At 39.6% G+C, this 21,079-nt stretch overlaps 1 protein-coding gene across 2 annotated transcripts; it reads left to right on the top strand.

Annotated features, from left to right (window-relative positions):
- Positions 1–1,195: 1,195 nt before the first annotated feature.
- Positions 1,196–21,079, top strand: nt5c2a (5'-nucleotidase, cytosolic IIa). 2 transcript variants are annotated; one of them, XM_046402867.1, is made up of 18 exons: positions 1,196–1,273; positions 2,287–2,408; positions 7,869–7,942; positions 9,573–9,690; positions 9,806–9,901; positions 10,546–10,637; positions 11,611–11,668; positions 11,757–11,850; positions 11,960–12,013; positions 12,171–12,254; positions 12,434–12,475; positions 12,688–12,795; positions 12,945–13,011; positions 13,839–14,009; positions 15,727–15,778; positions 16,278–16,338; positions 17,488–17,664; positions 17,770–21,079. In XM_046402867.1, exons 2-18 carry the CDS (start codon positions 2,308–2,310, stop codon positions 18,010–18,012), a joined length of 1,692 nt encoding a protein of 563 aa, XP_046258823.1. In that variant the 5' UTR covers positions 1,196–1,273; positions 2,287–2,307; the 3' UTR covers positions 18,013–21,079. The 2 variants fall into 2 exon arrangements, with proteins under 2 accessions (XP_046258823.1, XP_046258824.1); XM_046402868.1 differs by having other exon boundaries at positions 1,212–1,273; positions 2,272–2,408.

The raw sequence follows: 21,079 nt of genomic DNA, 5'->3' as shown, positions 1-21,079 counted from the left end.
ATAACGAAACTCATCATCGCACATGATCAGGAAAGAGTGATAGACCAGGGTAAAGGCTTCGCCATCAATGAGAATAGGTCTAATGGCTATTGGATCTGTGGATTGAGCAGAGCAGTTGCAACTTACATCCGTCACTGTGTCACTTGTCGAAAACTGAGAAGGCCTGTCGAAGGCCAAAGAACGAGTGACCTTCCAGTGGAACGAACAGAAGCCTGTTTTGCTCCTTTTTTGACAAGGCAAGGCAGAAAACAAGAGAAAAGGTACGGGTTACTCTTCACGTGTTTTTGCTCTACAGCAATTCACATTAAAATGTGGGAGGACTTGTCTACAGACACATTCATCAACAGACTGAGATGCTTTATTGCTTGAAGAGGTGCTGTAGGACAAATTTAATGTGATCAAAGCACTAATTGTATGGGTGCAAAAAATGAACTGAATGCTGCGCTAAAAGAATTAGACATGGCCAGACTGAATACATTTGTCACAAAGAAACAATGTGAGTTTGTAGTGAATGCACCTCATGCTAGCCATGCAGGGGGTGTATGGGAACAGCTAATTAGAACTGTAAGAAGTGTCTTGAATGCCACTCTGCTGCTATCCCCTGGCAGGCTCAATGATGTGTCATTGTGGACATTCCTTTATGAGACCATGGCTATAGTAAACAGCCGTTTCAGGTTTCATTTACATCATTTATGTTTGAATCGGTGTCCATGTGCGTGTGTGTGTGTGTGTATGTGTGTTTGGTGATTAGGTGCAGCAAGGATGTCTGAAAAACAGTGGACATAAGAGACTTCTTTTGAAGTCAAAGTGGAAGTTACTCAAAGAAATGCGTTACACCATCCTGCAACACCTTCACTGGCTCCAATAAAGCAGCATATCCACTTCAAGATCCTCCTCATCATTTCTCAATCATCTTGTAAAGTGTATTTGTTTTATTGAGTATGCATAAGATAAACAGAAGAGATCGAGTGATGACGACATGATTACGGAAGCCAGAGCAAATAGGGTCCAGTGTAAGAAGTAGAGTGTACAGGGAAGAAAATGACTCTTTGGTTTAATGACAGCTACAGGACCTAAATTACACCACAAAGAAAATGAACATTGAGGAACATATATCCAAAAGGTGGCAGTAATGTCACATTAAGGACCCCAACTGCAGTAAACAGCAAGGAAGAAGAACAAGCAGCAGAAGAAGAAGCAGAAGCAGAAGAAGAAGAAGAAGAAGCAAAAGCAGAAAGAGGAGGAGGAGGAGGGGTAGAAGGAGAAAGAGACGGTGAGTGGTGTCTTAATGTTGACGATGACTCTGTAGTTTACGCGACTGTTGTCAAACGTATTTTCACCGAAATTGAGATCTGGTTATATCCGCGACATCTACCTATTTCTGCGTCGTTCTCAAACGATTATAAAAAGCTTTTGTTAACTTGGAGCATTTGGATTTATTAGCTGGCTTACTTAATATAGCTGCTGGTTTAGGTGACGTTCCAGCTGTCCGAGCGATGTCGCATAGAGAGATGAGGGAGACCCGAAGGACCAGCCCGCCGCTTGGCCCCCTAATATTAGCCTTTAGCAGTAAAAATCTTAGGTTGCATTAGGACACCGAGGGCAATTTTAGGTTAGCCTGGATGTTTCCGTTCTTGTTTGCATAAAGGAGAAACCTTATGCCAAACTCCGTTCACAAATCTTGCATATGTGTGATGTGGCCCTGTAACACGACACTCAACTGATAACGAATATCTTTGATAAACTATCGACGTCCATGAATGACATCGGGTTTGAGTTTAAAGTTGTTTAATGAAATCCTTAGCTTTACAGTCCTTCTGATGGCTGTTTCTGTGAAGGAAGACCGCATCAATTTCCTGTAAGCAAGCCGTTTGTTAGTTAGTGCTTTCCGTAAGTAAATATCAACAGCAGACTTTTGAGTATATGTTTGGTGGGTCGGTCTCATATGAATCATTAATGTTGCCTATGGTTTTCTGTTTCACCTCAATGACTTGAGGCTCATGACTAAAGTTTTCTCATTTGTTAATCACCACATGACTGAAAAACAGAAACTGATTGTTGCTCCGTTAATTCTCCCAGTTTGTACAGGACGTTATCATTCACACCTTGTGAGTGGATTGAGTAGACGTCTGTGGTTGATCTGAGAGGGTCACTATGTGACACAGACACTTGACATAAATAAAGATTACAGTCACACAAGCTACCTGACAGTGTGTGTGTGTGTGTGTGTGTGTGTGTGTGTGTGTGTGTGGTTTGGGCTTTAATAAGCAGCTCTTCTCCTCCCAGACACATATTTAACGGTTAAAGATGACGACTTCATGGAGTGACCGTCTGCAGAACTATGCAGACCTACCAGCCAACATGGACGGCGTGGCCATGAAGAAGTATCGACGTGAAGCTCACCACAGGTACTGCAACGAGAAATTTTGCTTAAATCTTAACCATTAACCTGTCCTATTCCTGATGCATTAAAGTTGGGGCTGCACCAATGGTAAAGTCAACACCGTGCCTTGCAAAATAATAAACGTGTTCCCACACTAAGTACTTTTGAGGAATGCTTGCAATTAGGGGGAAATTAAGCTCAGGCTTTATTCATGGATAAATGAGTTATCTTAGGTAGTTATTGATGATATGACATAACTCTGGATTTTCAGTATGTTTAATAGTAAAACTGCAAAAATGCAAGCTGATTCAAATTTAACAGGATTGTGGCCAAGCCTTTTTAAATTTACACCAGCCACAAATCCATTTTCATATATGGCCTCTCTTTTCCTTATAGGCAACAAGAGAGCAGTGTGTTTATGGTTTCCATACAATAACGTGTTGGCAAACCAGCAGTGTGCTTGGTTAGCGGAACACACAGGTTCCTGACTCCTAGACATGTGGCTGCCCCCAGTATTTTAATATCCAAATTTAAAACCATTCTTTCCAGCCGTTCTTAAAGTCTTGACTCATGCAAAAGATATTTCTCTCAATCATCACTTATGACCCACTAGAAATGTAGTCCGGTGTCTGTATTTGTAGAGACCCTGCACTTAGCCTGTATTGTCTTATTTTTTAGTATTTCTCTGTGTCAGGGACGTTTCTCCGTGTCCACTCTTTAGGCAGAGGATTTGTAGTCCCCATGTAAATGACAGCACATGGTGTGAGGTCACAGCTCCAGAAAAACAGAGACTGGGGCACATCACTGTCTCCATCTCGCTCTTCTGACCTGTCATTAATGGATATATAGAGCTGATGGACTGTGTGTCTGTTTGACTGAAGGCAGGACTGAGCTACACACATGTACACGGACCCATACACACACACACACACTCTGTCTCTGTTTCTGAATGTCTACCAACAGACCAAGAGCAACCAACAAATCCTGCTTATTATGTTTTTAAAAAGTAACTCTTGTTGGATTCCTGGAGACAGAAACCCAAAATCAAAAAATCAGGCCTAGCACTTAAATACCATTGCAGTTTATCCTTGTTAATGCTGGGCTTCCACTACATGGTATGCCTCAACTCAACTCAATATTCTTTTGGGACTTAGCACTTCTCAGAAAAGTAGCCCATCAAGTAGGATTCTTTAGCAGATTGTTACAGCAACGATTATAGGGTAAAACTGCCATGACATGATCTTTAGCAACAACACACAGGAACAATGGAGTATATCCTTTTGATATATCTGCAGCTAAACAGAAGAATGTCTGCACTCAGTCATTTCACCACCACATGGTTTTGCGGGCTGCCGTTCTTTTCTGGATCAAATGAATTGTAACAAAAATGTAGTCGATGTGCAGAATGTTTCTGTTGCAGCCGAGGTGTCCAATCCAGTGGAACCACAGTAAAAAAAAAACAACTGCAATGTCAATGAAAAGAGAGAACAGAACTGACTAATTATTATGATACTTAGGAGGAGGAACCTAGTTTAATGAGGAAAAGAGCCCCAGTCAGCTGTGTGCTAATACCGGAAGGATTTTAAGCTGTGCAAGAGGAAACAGACAGGAAGTCAGTGTCTGACTGAAGCCTGTAAAGCAGTACAGCTAATATGGTTGTTTACTGATAATTCAGTTCAGTAATAGACTAAAAACTAAATTAAAGAGTTTCTAACTGTTAAGTGTGATGAAATAACTTTTGTTGTGATTTGGCACTATATAAATAAATTGCACTGGATTACTAGAACAGTATGAATTTGAATTAAAAAACATGTTACTGATATAATACAGCTACTGCCCATGATTATGATATTCACTGGTCTTTAAGTTGTGCTTTCGTAGAGTGTGTACTGAGAAATGTAGAACCTGACTGACACATTGTCTATTATACATATATAGGTATGTGTTGGCATCAGTTGTTCGGTGTAAAGAACCTGGGAAGCTAAATAAGAAAAATGCTTTGTAATGTCCTACGTCTCTATGTTAACTTTTGCATGTGTGAGACTTAAACATAATGTTGATGGCCGCTAGGCAGGACTTCCTGCTGGTGTTGAGATGTAACAGGGTTCTTAATAGAATATGGACTATTCCCTGACAAAGACCGTACAACACAGCCATGTAACATGACATCAGTGGTAAGACCAACAGCTATGAGTCCAGTGGTAATACTACATGTATTCTCTATTACAAAGCTTTCCAAGGGATCTGGCTCAAAACCATCCTGCAATGAGGTATGCCATCTTTTTGTTGTTGAAACAAACGGCAGCTACTGACTAAATGACTTCAGTTTAGATGTCCGTGATGTGAACTGATTCTCCATCCAACTCTCATGGAACCCCATCCATACTGACAATGATTGTGGATTTCTCTCTGTGGAGGCAGCAGCTGGTGGTCATTGTGGTTTCTTCGTGTGAGCTCCCTCTGTTGCATTTCGCTTGATCCTGCATCTTTCTTTTAATCCTCATACGTTACGGTCAATCTGATATCATCTCTCACACCATCTGAATAGAAACTCAAGGCCAGTGTGCAGTCTGAGGAGAGTCATGCAGTGTATGTTTATCTTGTATAATGTACAAGAGAAGCGACAAGCTGCTGCTTAGCAAACATTGGTGTACAAGTGCCACAGTGTGAGTCACTGTTGGGCAGCATTTGAAAATGTACAACTGATGAAGATTAAAAGAGGAACTAGAAAATGCTTTATAGTCAGCAAGGTCAGTTCTTTATTGCTGGTTATGTCTCCATTTATTCTGAGAAGTCTCACACTGTAAAGGATAAAGCTGGAACAATTCATTGATTTATAGATCAGTTGACAGAAAATTAAACTTTGACTATTTTAGTGAATGATCAGTTGTTTGAGCCATTTGTCAAATTTCCAAATGTGCTTTGATTCCAGCCTCTCTTCGGTGTAGATTTTCACTGTAAACTAAATATCTTTTTGTGTTTTGGACTCCTGGTCAGACAGCAAAAGGGATTAATTGAAACATATAATCTGCAGAATAATTGCTAATGGAAATAGTCTTTAGTTGCGCCCACTTGTCAAGTAATATTATCTGTAATCAAAAGCTTGATCATGTTTATTGATTATACACTACCTGTCCACCCAGCTAAAACAAACAGTAATTCAGCAGTCCTGTAAATATTATTCTAAATGTTGTGGGAAATGATTAGAGAATAGAGCTGAAACTAACCATTATTTTCATTATCAATGAATCTGTCAATTACTTTCACAATTAACTGATTAATTGTTTAGTCTCTTAAAAGTCAAGAAGCTGTGAAAATTTCTCATCACAATTTCTCAGTTGGAGCATCTTCAGATTACTTAATTTGTCCAACCAACAATCCAAAACTCAAAGACTATTCATTTACTATCATAATTTCAGCCCTGCTTTCTTTTTCATAAATGACTAAGAAAAGCAGGAAATCCGTACTCCGATCAGCCATAACATTATCACCACTGATGGGTGAAGTGAATAACATTGATTATCTCGCCAAAATGGCACCTAACAGTGGGTGGGATATATTAGGCAGAAAGGGAACATTTTGTCCTTGAAGTTGATGTGTTGGAAGCAGAATAAATGGGATTTGAGTGACTTTGACGAGGGCCACATTGTGATGGATAGATGACTGGGTCAGAACATCTCCAAAACTGCAGTTCTTGTGGGATGTTCCAGGTTCTGTCGAGTGGGACAAGGAAGGAAAATGATGAACCGGAGACAGGATCATGTGTGGCCCAGGCACCTGAAACAGGTGGGGAACAAAGTCTGGCCTATGTTGTCTGATCCAATAGAAGAGCTACTGTATCTCTAATTACTGAAAAAAATAATGCTGGTTCCAGCAGAAAGGTGTCAGAGGACACAGTGCATCACAATCTGTTGCATATTGGGCTACGCAGTCCCGGGCCGATCAGGGTGACCGTGTGACTGCTGAAGGCGCCTACAATGGGCATGGGAGCATCACAACTGTACCACGGAGCAATGGAGGAAGGTGGCCTGGGAAACCTTGTGTCCTGCAATTCATGTGGTTGGTACTTAGACACATACCACTGACTTAAACATTGCTGCTGTCCAAGCACAACCCTTGAATTTCCCTCGGGATCCTTGAATTTCCCTCAGGATCAGTATCTATCTTGATGGAAACAGCATTTCCTGATGGCAGTGGCCTCAGCAGGATCATGCGCCCTGCCACACTGCGAAAATGGTTCAAGAATGGTTTGAGGAACACAACAACAAGTTTGAGGTGTTTACTTGGCCTGCAAATTCTCCAGATCTCAGTCCAGTCAAACATCTGTGGGATGTGCTGGAAAAACAAGTTTGATCCATGGAGGCCCCAACTCGCAACTTATGGGACTTAAAGGATCTGCTACTGACAGCTTTGTGCCGGTTACCACAGCAGACCTTTAGAGGTGTAGTGGAGTCCATGCCTCAATGGGTCAGGGCTATTTTGGTGGCGAAAGGGGAACCTACTTAATATTAGGTGGGACGTTCTAATGTTATGGCTGATCAGTGTATGTTTAAGAAGATGGGACAAACAAATGTTTGTCATTTTTGCTTGAAATATACCCGAAATGATGAATTATCAAAATAGTAGGTAACTAATTTTCTTGGGACTGACTAATCAATGAATGGACTAATGGTTCAGCTATGTTAGAGAGAAGTTTATTCTGTCTGGTCATTTCATTTTGGAGACTGTAGTTTTTGGTGCCATTGAATTGTATTTGTCACTCTGAGGGATGTTTCTAATATTTAGTCCAATCTATTTATATGAGTGAAATTAGGATTTATTCTAGGACTTCTGAATTAAAATACATGAATTTTAGTTATCTATACCTAAGAAAGTGTAAGTGTTTTTTTTTCCTTATTTAAATGATCGTTGTGGTTTATTTCCAAGCTGTGTGGCACATCTTACTTTGGTGCCAATGTATTGTGAATACTGAATGAAGGGTAGATCAGAGATGTTGCTATTCTTGTCTGGGTGTGACATCTTTTTGTTTTGCTGGATGCCTTGATGATATTTTAGTTCAATTACTTGGACTCTCAGCTTTTTAGGGAAAGTGCTTAAATTGCCTTAGTCAAAATATAATCACCAGAAATTTACATGAAGTTACCATGTGAAGAGAAATAGGCTGTTGGCAGGGCTGAGAGGATTTATTTCAGATGCACTGACCACTGTGTAATAACCAGTAGGATTGCATGTATGTTGGTGTTGTGCTTGTTAAGTTTTATTTAAGTATGGCAGTTCCCTCAAACACAGCCTGTCATGCATCAGTACCCAACCTCCAGAAGTGTTAGTGCTGCTCTGTAGTTCTTTTTCCTCTTGATCCTCTTGGAAAATGGAACATATACAGAAAAACATCATACCACTCTGTATTTTGTGGGAAGTCCAGACAATTAATTTGAACTGCCATGCTTTGTGCTTTGCTTGACCATACATTGTTCTCCCCTCCTAGAGTATTTGTCAACCGAAGCTTGGCCATGGAGAAGATCAAATGTTTTGGCTTTGATATGGATTACACTCTGGCTGGTAAGTGCAGTTTCAGTCTTGTGTTGTCAGCCTTGATAAATTTAAAAAGTGTGGTGGCTAGAGACTGCACCAGTGACAGGTGACAGGATACAGTCTGTACATCACTATTTTCAGCCCTACTTTATTCCTTTTTGTTCCTACACATTGTTAGTCCTCACCAGTGACTGTATGTAAAGATGGACAACATGTTGCTGGCAGTCAGTACATCACTATTTTCAGCCCTACTTTATTCCTTTTTGTTCCTACACGTTGTTAGTCCTCACCAGTGACTGTATGTAAAGATGGACAACATGTTGCTGGCAGTCAGTACATCACTATTTTCAGCCCTACTTTATTTCTTTTTGTTCCTACACGTTGTTAGTCCTCACCAGTGACTGTGTGTAAAGATGGACAACATGTTGCTGGCTGCTCCCCGTCTCCATGTTAGCAGACGCAACATGAGCCAAATTAAAAACTCAAAGTACACACCAAATAAATTTTTCCCAAAAAAAGGTTTTTGTCATTTTAAGTAGTTCACATCACACTGATGTATGTCTAAGTGTTCATTTTCTGATAGCTTTGATTTTAATTAGCTATGTGATGTGATAAAAAGGGGGTGAAACATGATTGATAGCTGATGTAAAATGGCAATGCTCGTATCCAGGGTATTTTGGTTTCCCTTTTTTTTTTGGAAAGTAGTGAAAGCACATCATTGATCTTTATGTATGTTAATGTTCCTCACAGTGTATGGAGAATTTATTATTGTATGAAATTCTTTTTTTTCTTTGTGGTATTCAAGGTTAAGGTCAAGACAAATCAATCAACAAGTCAATAAATAAAACATATAGTTTACATGCAACTAAAATAGGAATATTTCTTAATGTTATGTTTTCCTCTTTAAATAAAATAAGAGACCAACCAAGATTTCCTGGATTCGAGTCTTTTTGTCCTTTGTTTTAACTGTTCATGTTTCTGACGCTTCTTAGTGGCAGAGACCAATATTTGAAACGGCATTACAAATGTTTTTATTATTTATTTATTTATTTTTACCCCGTTTAACTGTGTGCACGTCTGGAGGATCTGAGTGTGAAAAGTGTGGGTTCTTGGGGAGGGGTAAGTCATCTGCCCAGTTACTGGACTACCCGACGTAACCCAAGCTGCAGCCGTCCAGCTGTGTGCGGAGATATTCCTGGCCCGGAGCCAGTCTACACAGTAATTCCACACGCCACCATAGGAGAAGGGGGCATGGCTGTAAACAAGGGCTGGAGTAATATAGGCTTGTAAATGGGTGAAACATATAACCAATTCATCTACCTTTTTTGCCTCAGAAACAAAGTACGTTTTATTAGTTATGTGCTTTGCTTTGACACATGAGCTGCATTTTTGAGCTAAATTCTCCACATTGTATTTTAATGAAGTTGTAAATAATAAAGATCGTTTTTTTGGGACAGATGTGTTAAGGTAGCTGTCCAGCAAAATATTTTATGTGGTCGACATTTCTGCATGGTGCAGGATACAACATATCAGATAAACTATAGTGTTTTTGTTGGGTCAGTGTTTCCCTGCCTTCATCTTTTCTCTTCTCTCTCTCTCTCTTCTCTCTCTCTCTCTCTCTCTCTCTCTCTCTCTCTCTCTGTCTGTGTCTTTCTAGTTTATAAATCTCCTGAATATGAATCGCTGGGCTTCGACTTGACAGTGGAGCGCCTGGTATCCATCGGATATCCACAAGAGCTGCTCAACTTCGTCTACGACCCGTCCTTCCCCACCAGGCTGGTTCACAAAGCCCTGCCTTTTTTTTAGATTAATTTAAACACAGACTTGAATTCCAGTGCAATAAACTCTCACTCTTTGGTGTCTCTGATTTGCTGTCTTCGTTCTCCTCAGAGGTCTGGTTTTCGACACCATGTATGGAAACCTGCTCAAAGTGGATGCCTATGGGAACATCCTGGTGTGTGTGCACGGATTTAACTTCTTGAGGGGGTGAGGTCTACTACTTCCAATTGTTAACTAAGTCTTCATTTATTTCCAAAATTACAAAGTATAAAATGACATCATGGCAGTCATTCTACAGTGCAGTTAGTGAAAAGGATTGTTGGCCCTGGAGAGAAAGTCTGGGCATAGTATTCATCATCTGGACAACATGAACGTCTGTACAAGATTTCATAAGTATCAGTCCAGTAGTGTTGAGATATTCCATTGTGGACCAAATATTTCCTGGATCTGTGCCACTGACATGGCAAACTACAGACACAGTAAACAAAGCTTGCTATAGACAGAGTATCAAAAACTGAATAATGCCATACCACAGCTCTGTACCTTCCATCTGAATGTGTGTGTGTAGGCATCGGCTTATAAGCAGCCATTAAAACATCACAAGAGCATTTGGAAAACCCAATTCACATATGCTATGTAAATTTAGAGCCACGGTTGGCTCTGGAGAGAAAGTTCCTGTATTGTTAGTGTCCCATCGCATGTTTGCATCAACATAAACATCTCTGACCACTGCAGGGGGAGCTAAGAGAAATGTAGTGTGATGTAGATAATCAGTTCTGTCTATAGTATAAATCCTGTTCTCCTGGTTTGACCATTGTCATCACTTATGTATCTGTACTCACCCTGCACAGACCTGATATAAGAGAGATGTACCCCAACAAATTTATTCAACGTGGAGACACGGACCGTTTCTACATCCTCAACACGCTCTTCAACCTGCCAGGTAAGAAACAAATCAAAACTACTTCATTCATATTGAAATTGAAAACTGAGGATAAAACACAATATAATCATAAATGTAACATTTTAAGATATTAAAGGTACATCAGCTATTTTAACACCAGGCTTCTGACCAGGCTTGTAATAATTTGGCGTGTAGTCTTATTTATTAAATAAATAAAATAAAACCAGAATCTACATCATTAGATATTTTGTCTGTGACACAGGGTCATTTTATTTACTGGAGAATGTCAAGCTAGTGAAAAAAAAAGATACATACACACACACACACACACTTGGTCATAGTTGTAAATATTAAAAATAAGACATTTCACTGTGTTTTTCCACATTGGTAGTACTACCTAAGTTTTCCGATAGGTGAGATTTGCTGATGTCGAGTGATGATGATGATTTGTTTGGTGTGATGTCATATCTCTTCAGTTAGTTCCGTCAAATAAACAGGCAGTTTGAGCTTATTATTGTACAGATTAGAACAGCACATGGGTTGACGGGGAAAAAAAGCCTGTTGCTTAAGCAATGTTTATATGATACAGAAGCTATTGTAATTAAATCCTAAATGGACTGTATTTGCATAGCGCTCTTCTAGCCTGACTGACCACTCAAAGCCCATTACAACATGAGCCAGCATTCACCCATTCACTCACCCATTTGTTTACTGGTGGCAGAGGATACCATGCAAGGCACCAGCTGCTCATCAGGAGCGATGACCACTCACACACTGCCAATGGCTATTCCAGAGTGATATGGGGGTCAGTGTCTTGCCTGGGGATACTTTGACATGTAGATTGCAGGGGCCAGGGATTGTACCGCTGACCCTTCGGCTGCTTTACCTCCTCAGCCAAAGGAAACAGATCGGATCAGATCAGATTTTTTTTCTCCTTTCATTGATGATTTGTCATGCTGAATACATGTGGGTGTTCAGTTCTTTACTCTGTGTCTTATTTGTTCCTCCTCAGAAACCTACCTCTTTGCTTGCCTGGTTGATTTCTTCAGTAACTGCTCCAGATACACAAGGTTTCATTTCATTCTTAATAAGAGCTTGTTTAAGGACAGTCGCCCTGTGTAGACTCCATTGGTAACATGATGTTAATTGTTCCTGTAGTTGTGAGACTGGCTTTAAAGATGGTGACCTTTTCATGTCCTACAAGAGCATGTTCCAGGATGTCAGAGACGCTGTGGACTGGGTTCATTTCAAGGTAGAATCACTTCCTTTTCCACATTAACCTGTTTCCAGGTAGCTGTAGGTCATGTCCTACAGTCGATGTATCCCCAGTCCTCAGTCCACTGTTTTATTTATTTACACAGGGGTCCTTAAAAGAAAAGACGGTTGAAAACCTAGAGAAGTATGTGGTGAAGGATGTAAGTAAATCAGCATAATAAGATCTGCTTATACATATACACTAACTATATACCAGCCTGCACTTTTGCCTTGTAATTGAGGTGACAAATGCTTTATTCCTCAGTATCATTTTTGTTTCCGTGTTGTTTATGTTCATTCTGTTTTTCCTCCCCAAAGCCGAAGCTTCCTCTCCTCCTCAGTCGTATGAATGAAGTAGCCAAGGTATTTCTGGCTACCAACAGTGATTACAAATACACAGAGGTGAGATGACAGCTTACAGTCAGACATGAATGAACGCTGAAAGCAAACCAGAACCTTCGGTCCTGTTGTGGCTTTCATTGTTTCTGTATAGTTTAATGATTCATTTTCACAGTTAATTGAATGGTGGTGCTGGAGGTTGGCCAAAGTATTAAAACAAAAAACGTTTTCCTGTCTTACAGAAAATTATGACCTACCTGTTTGACTTTCCCCACGGTCCCAAGGTAACTCTTACATTTTAATATTATTTTTATTATGAGGAATCTCAGTAGATTTCAACTGAACCACCTCGTTTAGAAATCTCTGGAACACATACTTGATGATAGGCTGTTGATGGCTGCACAAACAGGATATACTTAAAAGCCACCCAAGTCATAAATGATGTTGCACATGTGTTTTTGTGTGTGTGTGTGTGTGTGTGTGTGTGTTTGTGCAGCCTGGCACACCTCACCGGCCCTGGCAGTCTTACTTTGACCTGATCCTGGTGGATGCCCGCAAACCTGTCTTTTTTGGAGAGGGAACAGTGCTGCGGCAGGTCGACACTGTGAGTGTGTACTACAGAAGCCTGCATGGACAAAATACCATGCTCTGCTTTTATTTATGTATGCTTAATCAGAATATCATTTTTAGTTCAGAAAGAGTTGTGTAAACACTTTGTGTACGAGTGTGTCACTCAGCGTCTCTTTCTTTCAGACCACAGGTCGGCTGAAGATTGGCACATACACTGGACCTCTCCAGCATGGTATTGTTTACTCTGGAGGTAAGAATTAAAATATTCACATAAACTATATACTGTACATATATATCACAGTATCAATATTGTGAACACAATAAAGTGATGTAGTTTCCTTAGCTTACTAGACTTCCAATCTTTCCCTTTTAGTATCCACATTACTATCTATTTATCAAATAGCAAAGCAAGCAGAAGTCATCCCTGCAATATCGTTATAATGTCAATGTCAAGGTATTTGGATAAAAGTATTCCGATATATATTTTTGTACATCATCAAGCCCTACTGACTTATCAAACTGGAGTGTGGACAGAATTAGTACCCCAAACTTCTAATGTGATGCCGTGTGTACTCATAGGTACTCCCATATTATGGTCACAAAGAATTTACTGCGGAATTTAAATGGAGAATGCCACAGTCATATCTGTACAGATATCTGTGGAGATTCTCAGTCATCCAGGTCATATTCGCTCAAAGAGTTAAAGCAAGGCGAAGAACTGATGAAGCTGCTTGGATTAGCAGCGAAACGTCTTCAAGCCCAATCTTCACTATTCCAGACGCCTTGCTTTAACTCTTTGAGTGATCTGTACAGATGTCACACAGCAGCAGAAACTGATGCTCATGCTTACTACCCAGGTCTTCACTCAAATGCATCCTCACTCATTGCTCCCTTTTCACCAGAGGATTATCCCACGGTCGACCGACCTCTCACTTGGTGTTTAGAAGAGCATCTGTAACAGAAACATGACATCTCAGTTCTAATTATTTCTTCACTTAAATCCATCATGGATTATTGCTTTAAGAAGTTTGGTTAGTGTGGATAGAAGTTCCTAAAAGGCCACATTTGTCCTCCCAGGTTCTTCAGACATTGTTTGTGACTTGCTGGGTGCTAAAGGAAAGGACATCATCTACATTGGAGACCACATTTTTGGTGACATTCTCAAATCGAAGAAGCGTCAGGGCTGGAGGACTTTCCTGGTGATACCTGAGCTGGCCCAGGAGTTACACGTGTGGACTGACAAGAGCTGTGAGACTGGACACATACATGCTGATACATACATACATGTGGCCATGCACACATGGTTACACAGCCACCCACATCTGGATAGATTAGTTACACTGAAAATGTCAAGAACATCAAGAACGGTTATCGGGTAGGACAGGATTGGATAGCAAATGATTTTTAGAAGTGTTATTTCACATTAGACATGATATTATAATATACATTCGAAGCTGGTAGGTCACACGCTGCTAAGGGTGATTAAACCAGTTGCTATTCTCAATACTCACAAAGCCATCTTCAGAGTCTATCACTTGCAACAAAGTAGAAACAATTTGGATGAATTAATCTGTATTCCAACAATTCCAATCCCACCTGTTTATTTTACACACAGGCGGTGTGGTAGATGTTCTCAGTGGCGCCACGAGCTGATGAAGGTGTAGTCTTATAATGTGTAATGTTATACAAGAACTTCAAAAGGCAGATCATTTTAACTTACCGTACATAGTCCCAAATAAAGGACTGTTTAATGCAGAACCCAGAAGGTGGCTCTCGAACTACTATTCTCACTTACTCTGCTATTGTGTGGGGTAAAGGAGAGAGTGGTGCAGCAAATTGGGCTTCTGCAACATTTTCCTGCAAATGTTTCATAATAAAAGCGTTGCTAAGAATTGAAGGGTTTTTGTCCACTGAAATGCAAGGGGATTCTTGATTTGAAATGGATACTGCAGTAATGTTAACTACTCAAGAGGGATCAAAGCAAGGCTTCGTGCAAAAATATGGCCTTATAAGAGGAGATCAGAAATAAGGGCCTTATATTGATAGCCACATTACACTTAAAAGAACCAACCTGTTGATTTGGGTCCTTCCTCACAGCTTAATCCTGTCTAACGTTTGGTGGTTGGGCATGCAAAGTTAGCCAACACTGATTCACTAATTGGTTTGGCATTTCAGCAGCACTACAGTCCTACATTAATTTGAGTTTGGCTGTCAGTGGACCAATCAGGTTCATTCATTGGAAATGTTGTCCTATCTTTTCCTGTGTTCTGTTTCCAGTCCATTATTGCACATGAGATGTCTCACAGTAAACAGTCAGCAACCATCTGGACTGACAGATCATGAAAGACAGCGAAAGCGTGTTGTAGAAAATGATCAGCAGTTTCAACGGTACCAATTCAAAGTGTGGGCCAAAAACTTTTTTAATTACTCGTTTTTGTAGGTTGAAAACACTAAAATAATAATTGGAATAAGCTGCGTAAATATAATGATCTGGTGATCTGATCCATATCTCTAATTGAATATTGGGGATGCATTTGCCCCATTGATCAAAGCTTATGACTTTATAACCCCAACCGATTTAATCAAACTTCACTAATCAGAAATCCAATGATTAAACTGTTAAGAGTAGCATAGTAGTAGTTCATTGTTGCTTAATAAACAATCTCTAAAATGTGACAGTTTTCCACTGGTCTGTATTTCACCAGGTGAAACCAAATGTCACTATGTCACCATGAAATAATTCACTGACGCTCAGATCAGTGATGAGACCGCTAGAAAAAGATGCAAGTCTGTTTAAAAAAAAAAAAAAAAAGTGTCATATTTTGGGACTGTCTGGTTATTAAGGGCTTAAACCATTATGAATGTGATATGATATACTAAATATTTTGGAAACGTGGTTTTTGAAAGGTGCTATATAAATAAAGTTATTGTTCAAATTATTTTAATGCCACTTATCACTTTTCAGCCATATTTGAGGAACTCCAGTCTCTGGAATGCTTCCTGGCAGAGCTTTACAAGTGAGTTCCTCTTTGTTGAAGCGTTTGTACTAATTGACATGCATATACTGTGTACTGTTTCATTGACATTAACTATTGCTTCATAAATAATTATTAATACTTATTTATATACATAATTGATTGACATTATTTCTGCATTATTCCATAATGTCTGCACATTTGCTGTAAGTATTTGCCCCTTATTGAGAGAATGACTGAATTTCCAGCTAAATGGCGAGGCTCCACGCGCTGATGTGGCACATCTATTCATAGCACAATGTTTAAAACCTAAGTTCCCCCAAATACTCTCCTTGCACTGCCTCATTTGGATGAAATTCCTCCCTGTGCACCTGTCTGTGTAATAGAAAAGGGCTGCCAGAAGTTAATAAGCTGTCTGATGTCTCTACAGTAGTGTGGACATCAACAGTCTGTTATTTATTGAAGGTTCAGTGTAGCCTGCAGCTGGTGTGGACTTAGAGCTGGGCTCACAGATCACAGTGCGTTTGTGTTTTGTCCTCAGGCATCTGGACAGCAGCAGCAATGAGAGGCCAGACATCAGCTCGCTGCAGAGACGGATTAAGGTACAACTTCCTGTGTCACGCACATTTCTTTCTCCTCTCCCCGTTTCTAAGAACTTCGGTAAAATCAGACTGCAGTCATTTGCAGACAAACTTTATGACAACGATGTTATAAAGTTTATCTGAGCCCATGTAGTATTATCCTTTATGCACTCATGTGTTTGACAAAGTGGTGAACGTGGACTCGTCCTTGCTTGTGAACGACTGAGTCTTTCAAATATGCCTGTTTCTTACCCAGTCATGATACCCTCACCTGCTACCAGTGAACCTGGTAACAGGTGTTTTATAAGCACTACACAACTCCCCCAGTGTTTTGTTGGCCCTGTCCCAATTTGTCTGAAACATGTTGCCGCCATCACATTCTCAGTAAGCACATATTTACAAAAATCAATGAAGCTGATGAGGTCAAACGTTAAATATATTGTCTCTGTATTGTTTTTGTATGTCAGCAAAAGATTACTAAATCCACATTCACATTCTAGTTTTTTTTATGTTTTCCATAGAGTTGGAACCTTTTTGGAATCAGAGTTGTGACCAGTGAACCAGTGTGATTTACTACTGTTTCACACTTTGTGCAGTGACAAATGCCAACTCTAACAGATGGTGTTTTCTCTTTACTTTCTGTTTACACAGAGGAACAGTTCAGTAAGCATTATACAGCCTCGTTTCAGCACTCACTGTTAAGTTCTTCCAACTAATAGATTGAGTGCAGTAGGTATAAAAGTGGATTGCACTTTCAAATGTGTATGTTGCTGTGACAACTGACATAAAGAAACTGTATGCTGATCATTCACTCCACAATATATGACCATGTTAAAATGACAGCATTCTTCAGGGATATCTCTGAGCGGTCAAAATGCCGCCTCACATTACTTTGTGTTCCTGTATAAGCAACATCAGGGCAGGTTCCAGCATCCCCCAGCACACTAATACAGTTGTGCTATTGGTTTAGTGTGAGCTTCTGTCCACTGGTTCCTCTGATTGTGCCTGACCACAGTTTTTTTATTTCTCCCTGTAAGACCAGTCACACACATGCACAATACCGAAAGAAATCCCACCTTCCCAAATGCAGACAAATTCAATAAAAACGACAAATCATGGCTCCCAAAAAGTTGACAAAGTTTTCATGAATATCTCTGTGTCCTTTTACAGAAAGTGACTCATGACATGGACATGTGCTACGGCATGATGGGAAGTCTGTTTCGCAGTGGATCTCGACAGACACTGTTTGCATCCCAAGTCATGCGTTATGCTGACCTGTACGCCGCCTCCTTCATCAACCTGCTGTACTACCCCTTCAGCTATCTGTTCAGAGCTGCACACGTACTGGTGAGATTCACTCATAGTTCCCGTTCAGAGCAAAGTTTATATACCCTCCAGTGTTTGTGTCATAGTTTTGATTTTTGGCATTGCATTACAAATGATTCCCCGCAGATGCCTCATGAGTCGACAGTGGAGCACACCCACGTCAATATCATTGACACAGAGTCGCCACTGGCCACCAGAAACCGCCATGACGTCAACTTTAAGGAAATGGAGTGCAAACGGCACCAGCTGACCCGTTCCATCAGTGAGATCCAGCCACCCCACTTCTTCCCTCAGGCTCCACAAGAGATCACCCACTGCCATGATGAGGATGATGATGAGGAGGAGGAGGAGGAGGAAGAAGAAGAGTAGATGGTCAAAGAAGAACAGGAATCTGCAGATGAGCCTTGCTGTCACGTTCAGTACATCCTGTTTTCATTTTTTTAAGGTTTTTTTTTTTTTTGGTTAATAACTAAAGGGCTGTAGCAGAGGAGTCTGACCTGGTCTGTGGACTACTGTAGATTCAAGTGGTCTCGCTACATCCCAATAATTGAATCTGTCCATGGTTAAAAGAGATTTCTAAAGTGAGTTTAGATTTATATTTTTATGATTCAGGCAGTGAAACTAAAAATGACAAAGAAGTGTAGAAGATATATCTATAAAGTGAAAGAAAAGAACTGCAGAGGACCAAAATTGCCAAAATCAAAAATAAACAACTAAATGACATAATAAATAAATTAATAACATGCTGTCAAAAGTTGACAACATCCATTTTCTATATCACCTATCTTTCAGGGTGAGGGGCAGGGTACACACCCTGGACTGGTTGCCAGGGCTGACACACAAAGACAGACAACCACACACGCACACACTCACACCTAGAGGCAATGTACAGTCAGTGCAATGCCAGTCAACCTAATGTGCATGTTTTTGGAACAGGGAGATCATGCAGACTCCACACAGAAGGACCCAGATCGGAATTCGAACCCTCTTGTTCTGAGATGACAGAGCTAACAACTTCACCACCGTGCTGCCCAAGTTTACGATATGACATACTTTAAATGACGACACCCCTCACAGAAGCAGAAATGCATGAAGAAATGTAAAAAGAAACATAGAAATACATGTGGGGAAACACGTAGGATTGTAAGGGGAAAAAAATGCAAAAATAAATACATAAAAAATAAGTCCTTTAAAAAACGAATCAGTAAATAAAATAGAAACTTAAATGATAAGAAATTGAAGAATTAGTACAAAGGGAAATGTATGTACATTTATTTTTATTATTATTTTGATGCATTTAATGGCATATTAATTTATTTATTGTCCTTTATTTACTTATTTATATTTGATTTTGGCAGTTTGGATTCTCCATAAAGAACTTGCTTAAGGTAGTGCCTGCTTTTGTAAGGGGATCATTCATTTATCAGTGCAGTATACATTCATTAAGTTGTACTGTAAACATTTCGCTGCCATGCTGCTTACTCCTGCACCTCTCCCTTTAAAAGATGCATAACGTTGAGGTGAAGAGGTCAGCCTTTATCTTTCTTAACCTGTCTTAAAGGAACAATCCATTCTAAAACTGTTGAGATAGCCACACTAGTCACATACTTGCCATTTTTGGGACCGTATTGTTTTTTTTGTTTTTTTTGAGGTGACATTTTTGTGTCCTCACTTCCAAAGAATAATGGCCAAATGTAGAGATGAGACGATATGCTTGTGGTTTCTTGAAAGGAATTCTGGCAAATGTTGGAACTAAATAACGGCATTTTTGAGGGTAAAGTTTTACTTTAAGAGAACTGAAACGTCGTTTGTTTATTAAACACAACTGCTGACAGCTTCTGGATATTTTTTGAATATTTTTACAATATTTTTTGTTCAGCAGATAGATTGTAATTCCTATTGCTTAGAGTAGGAACACATTTCCCATATCCCACAGAAGCAGAAAAACTCAAGGTTGTTTAAAATTGCTAAAAAAAAAAAGTCATGTGGATAATACACTGTACAGTGGATTCTGAAACGGTTACTGCCTTACTCATCTTGCTTTGAGTTGATTCATTAAGCGTAAATGAAAATTAATGTTGAACATTAATGTTGAAATATTTGCATCTAAAGAATGACAAGTGAAATGTATGGAGGGCCACTTCTGCCAGAAAATAATGAATAGTTAAGATGAATTAGAATAACAGTCGAGGTTAAAATAAGATTCCAGGTCAGTGTTTTGTCTTTCAGAGGTAAAATTTGCCACATCTTAAATTTTCAAAATCAAAACACATAACTAAATTCTAATTATGATAAATATCACTATTTCAAAATTATTCTGTCCAAGTCTAAATTTTGTGTTCCTTGATTGCTAAATTTGACATATCAGCTCAAAAATTTGAATTGTAAAGTCAAACTTTTGTCACGCTATCCCCTGATTTTGACTCGGTGTGAGTGTTTGTGTTTTTGCCATTTGGAAAGCTTTGTGCCTGTATTGGTCTTCCATAGGGAAGCGAACCTGCTGCTGTTCTGACTGCAGTTTGAACATGATCAGGACTGTCTCTAGTGCCATCTGCTGTAAACATGCTGTTACTGTAATATGAGAAAGGGCCAGTCTCCATATGCACTAATGACACCACAGCTACTGTCAACATAATGAGGATGCAGCAGTGTGTTTTATTGCTGTTAGATGTTTTAAATTTTACTTTTTTTATCATGCGTTTATTTTGCTGCCTTGATTTTTAAAGGACCTGTTTGCCAAAAAAAGTCACATCTGCTGATATGATCATACAGCGTTGATCCTTAGATAAGGGGGACTGCGGCTATTTAAAATCTCTCTGATTGACAGACGGCTAATCCAGCATGTTTTACTGTGTGATTCTACTGTTTATGTGTTATGGCCTCACACAAGATCACTGATTAAATTTGATGAAGTTTGGACTGAAGAGACTCGCAAATGAAATGTGAGCTCAAATGGACAGCCAGTTGTTTTTTTTTTTTCGATCTTCTTCATCTCCGTTGCACTTTGACATGTTAATGTGGTTACTGTATTTGAGTATGGAAGCAATAATAGACTGTTACTCTGCTGCTGTTGAAACACAAAGGTTTCAGAGGGAGTCGTGATCGACTGTGGACTGCAAAGCAAGCAGTACCGCTGATTGAAATTTTTCACTTTGATTTTCAAGTCATCTCAAAACGATTTCGCACATCTGTTTTAACGGCACTGATTGCTGTCAGCCTTGAAAGTTAACATATACTTTGATAACCAGACATAGTCGAATGTAAACCAAAAGAACGGTTGTTGTTTTTAGCAGCAGTAGTTAATGCATGTGCTGAAGGTGCATTGTTTTGCTGTTTTAGTTGAAATGTTGGTTTTGAAAAATGTTGAAAAGAAGCAACGCTGCAGTGGAAATGCTTCAAGCTATGGCTGATGTTTTTAATAAATTTTCTGATCTGA

Source organism: Scatophagus argus, chromosome 10, assembly GCF_020382885.2.
Source record: "Scatophagus argus isolate fScaArg1 chromosome 10, fScaArg1.pri, whole genome shotgun sequence".
In the NCBI taxonomy this organism is placed as follows: domain Eukaryota; kingdom Metazoa; phylum Chordata; class Actinopteri; family Scatophagidae; genus Scatophagus; species Scatophagus argus.
Note: the sequence above shows the minus strand (reverse complement) of the source record. Positions and strands in the feature narration are given on the sequence as shown.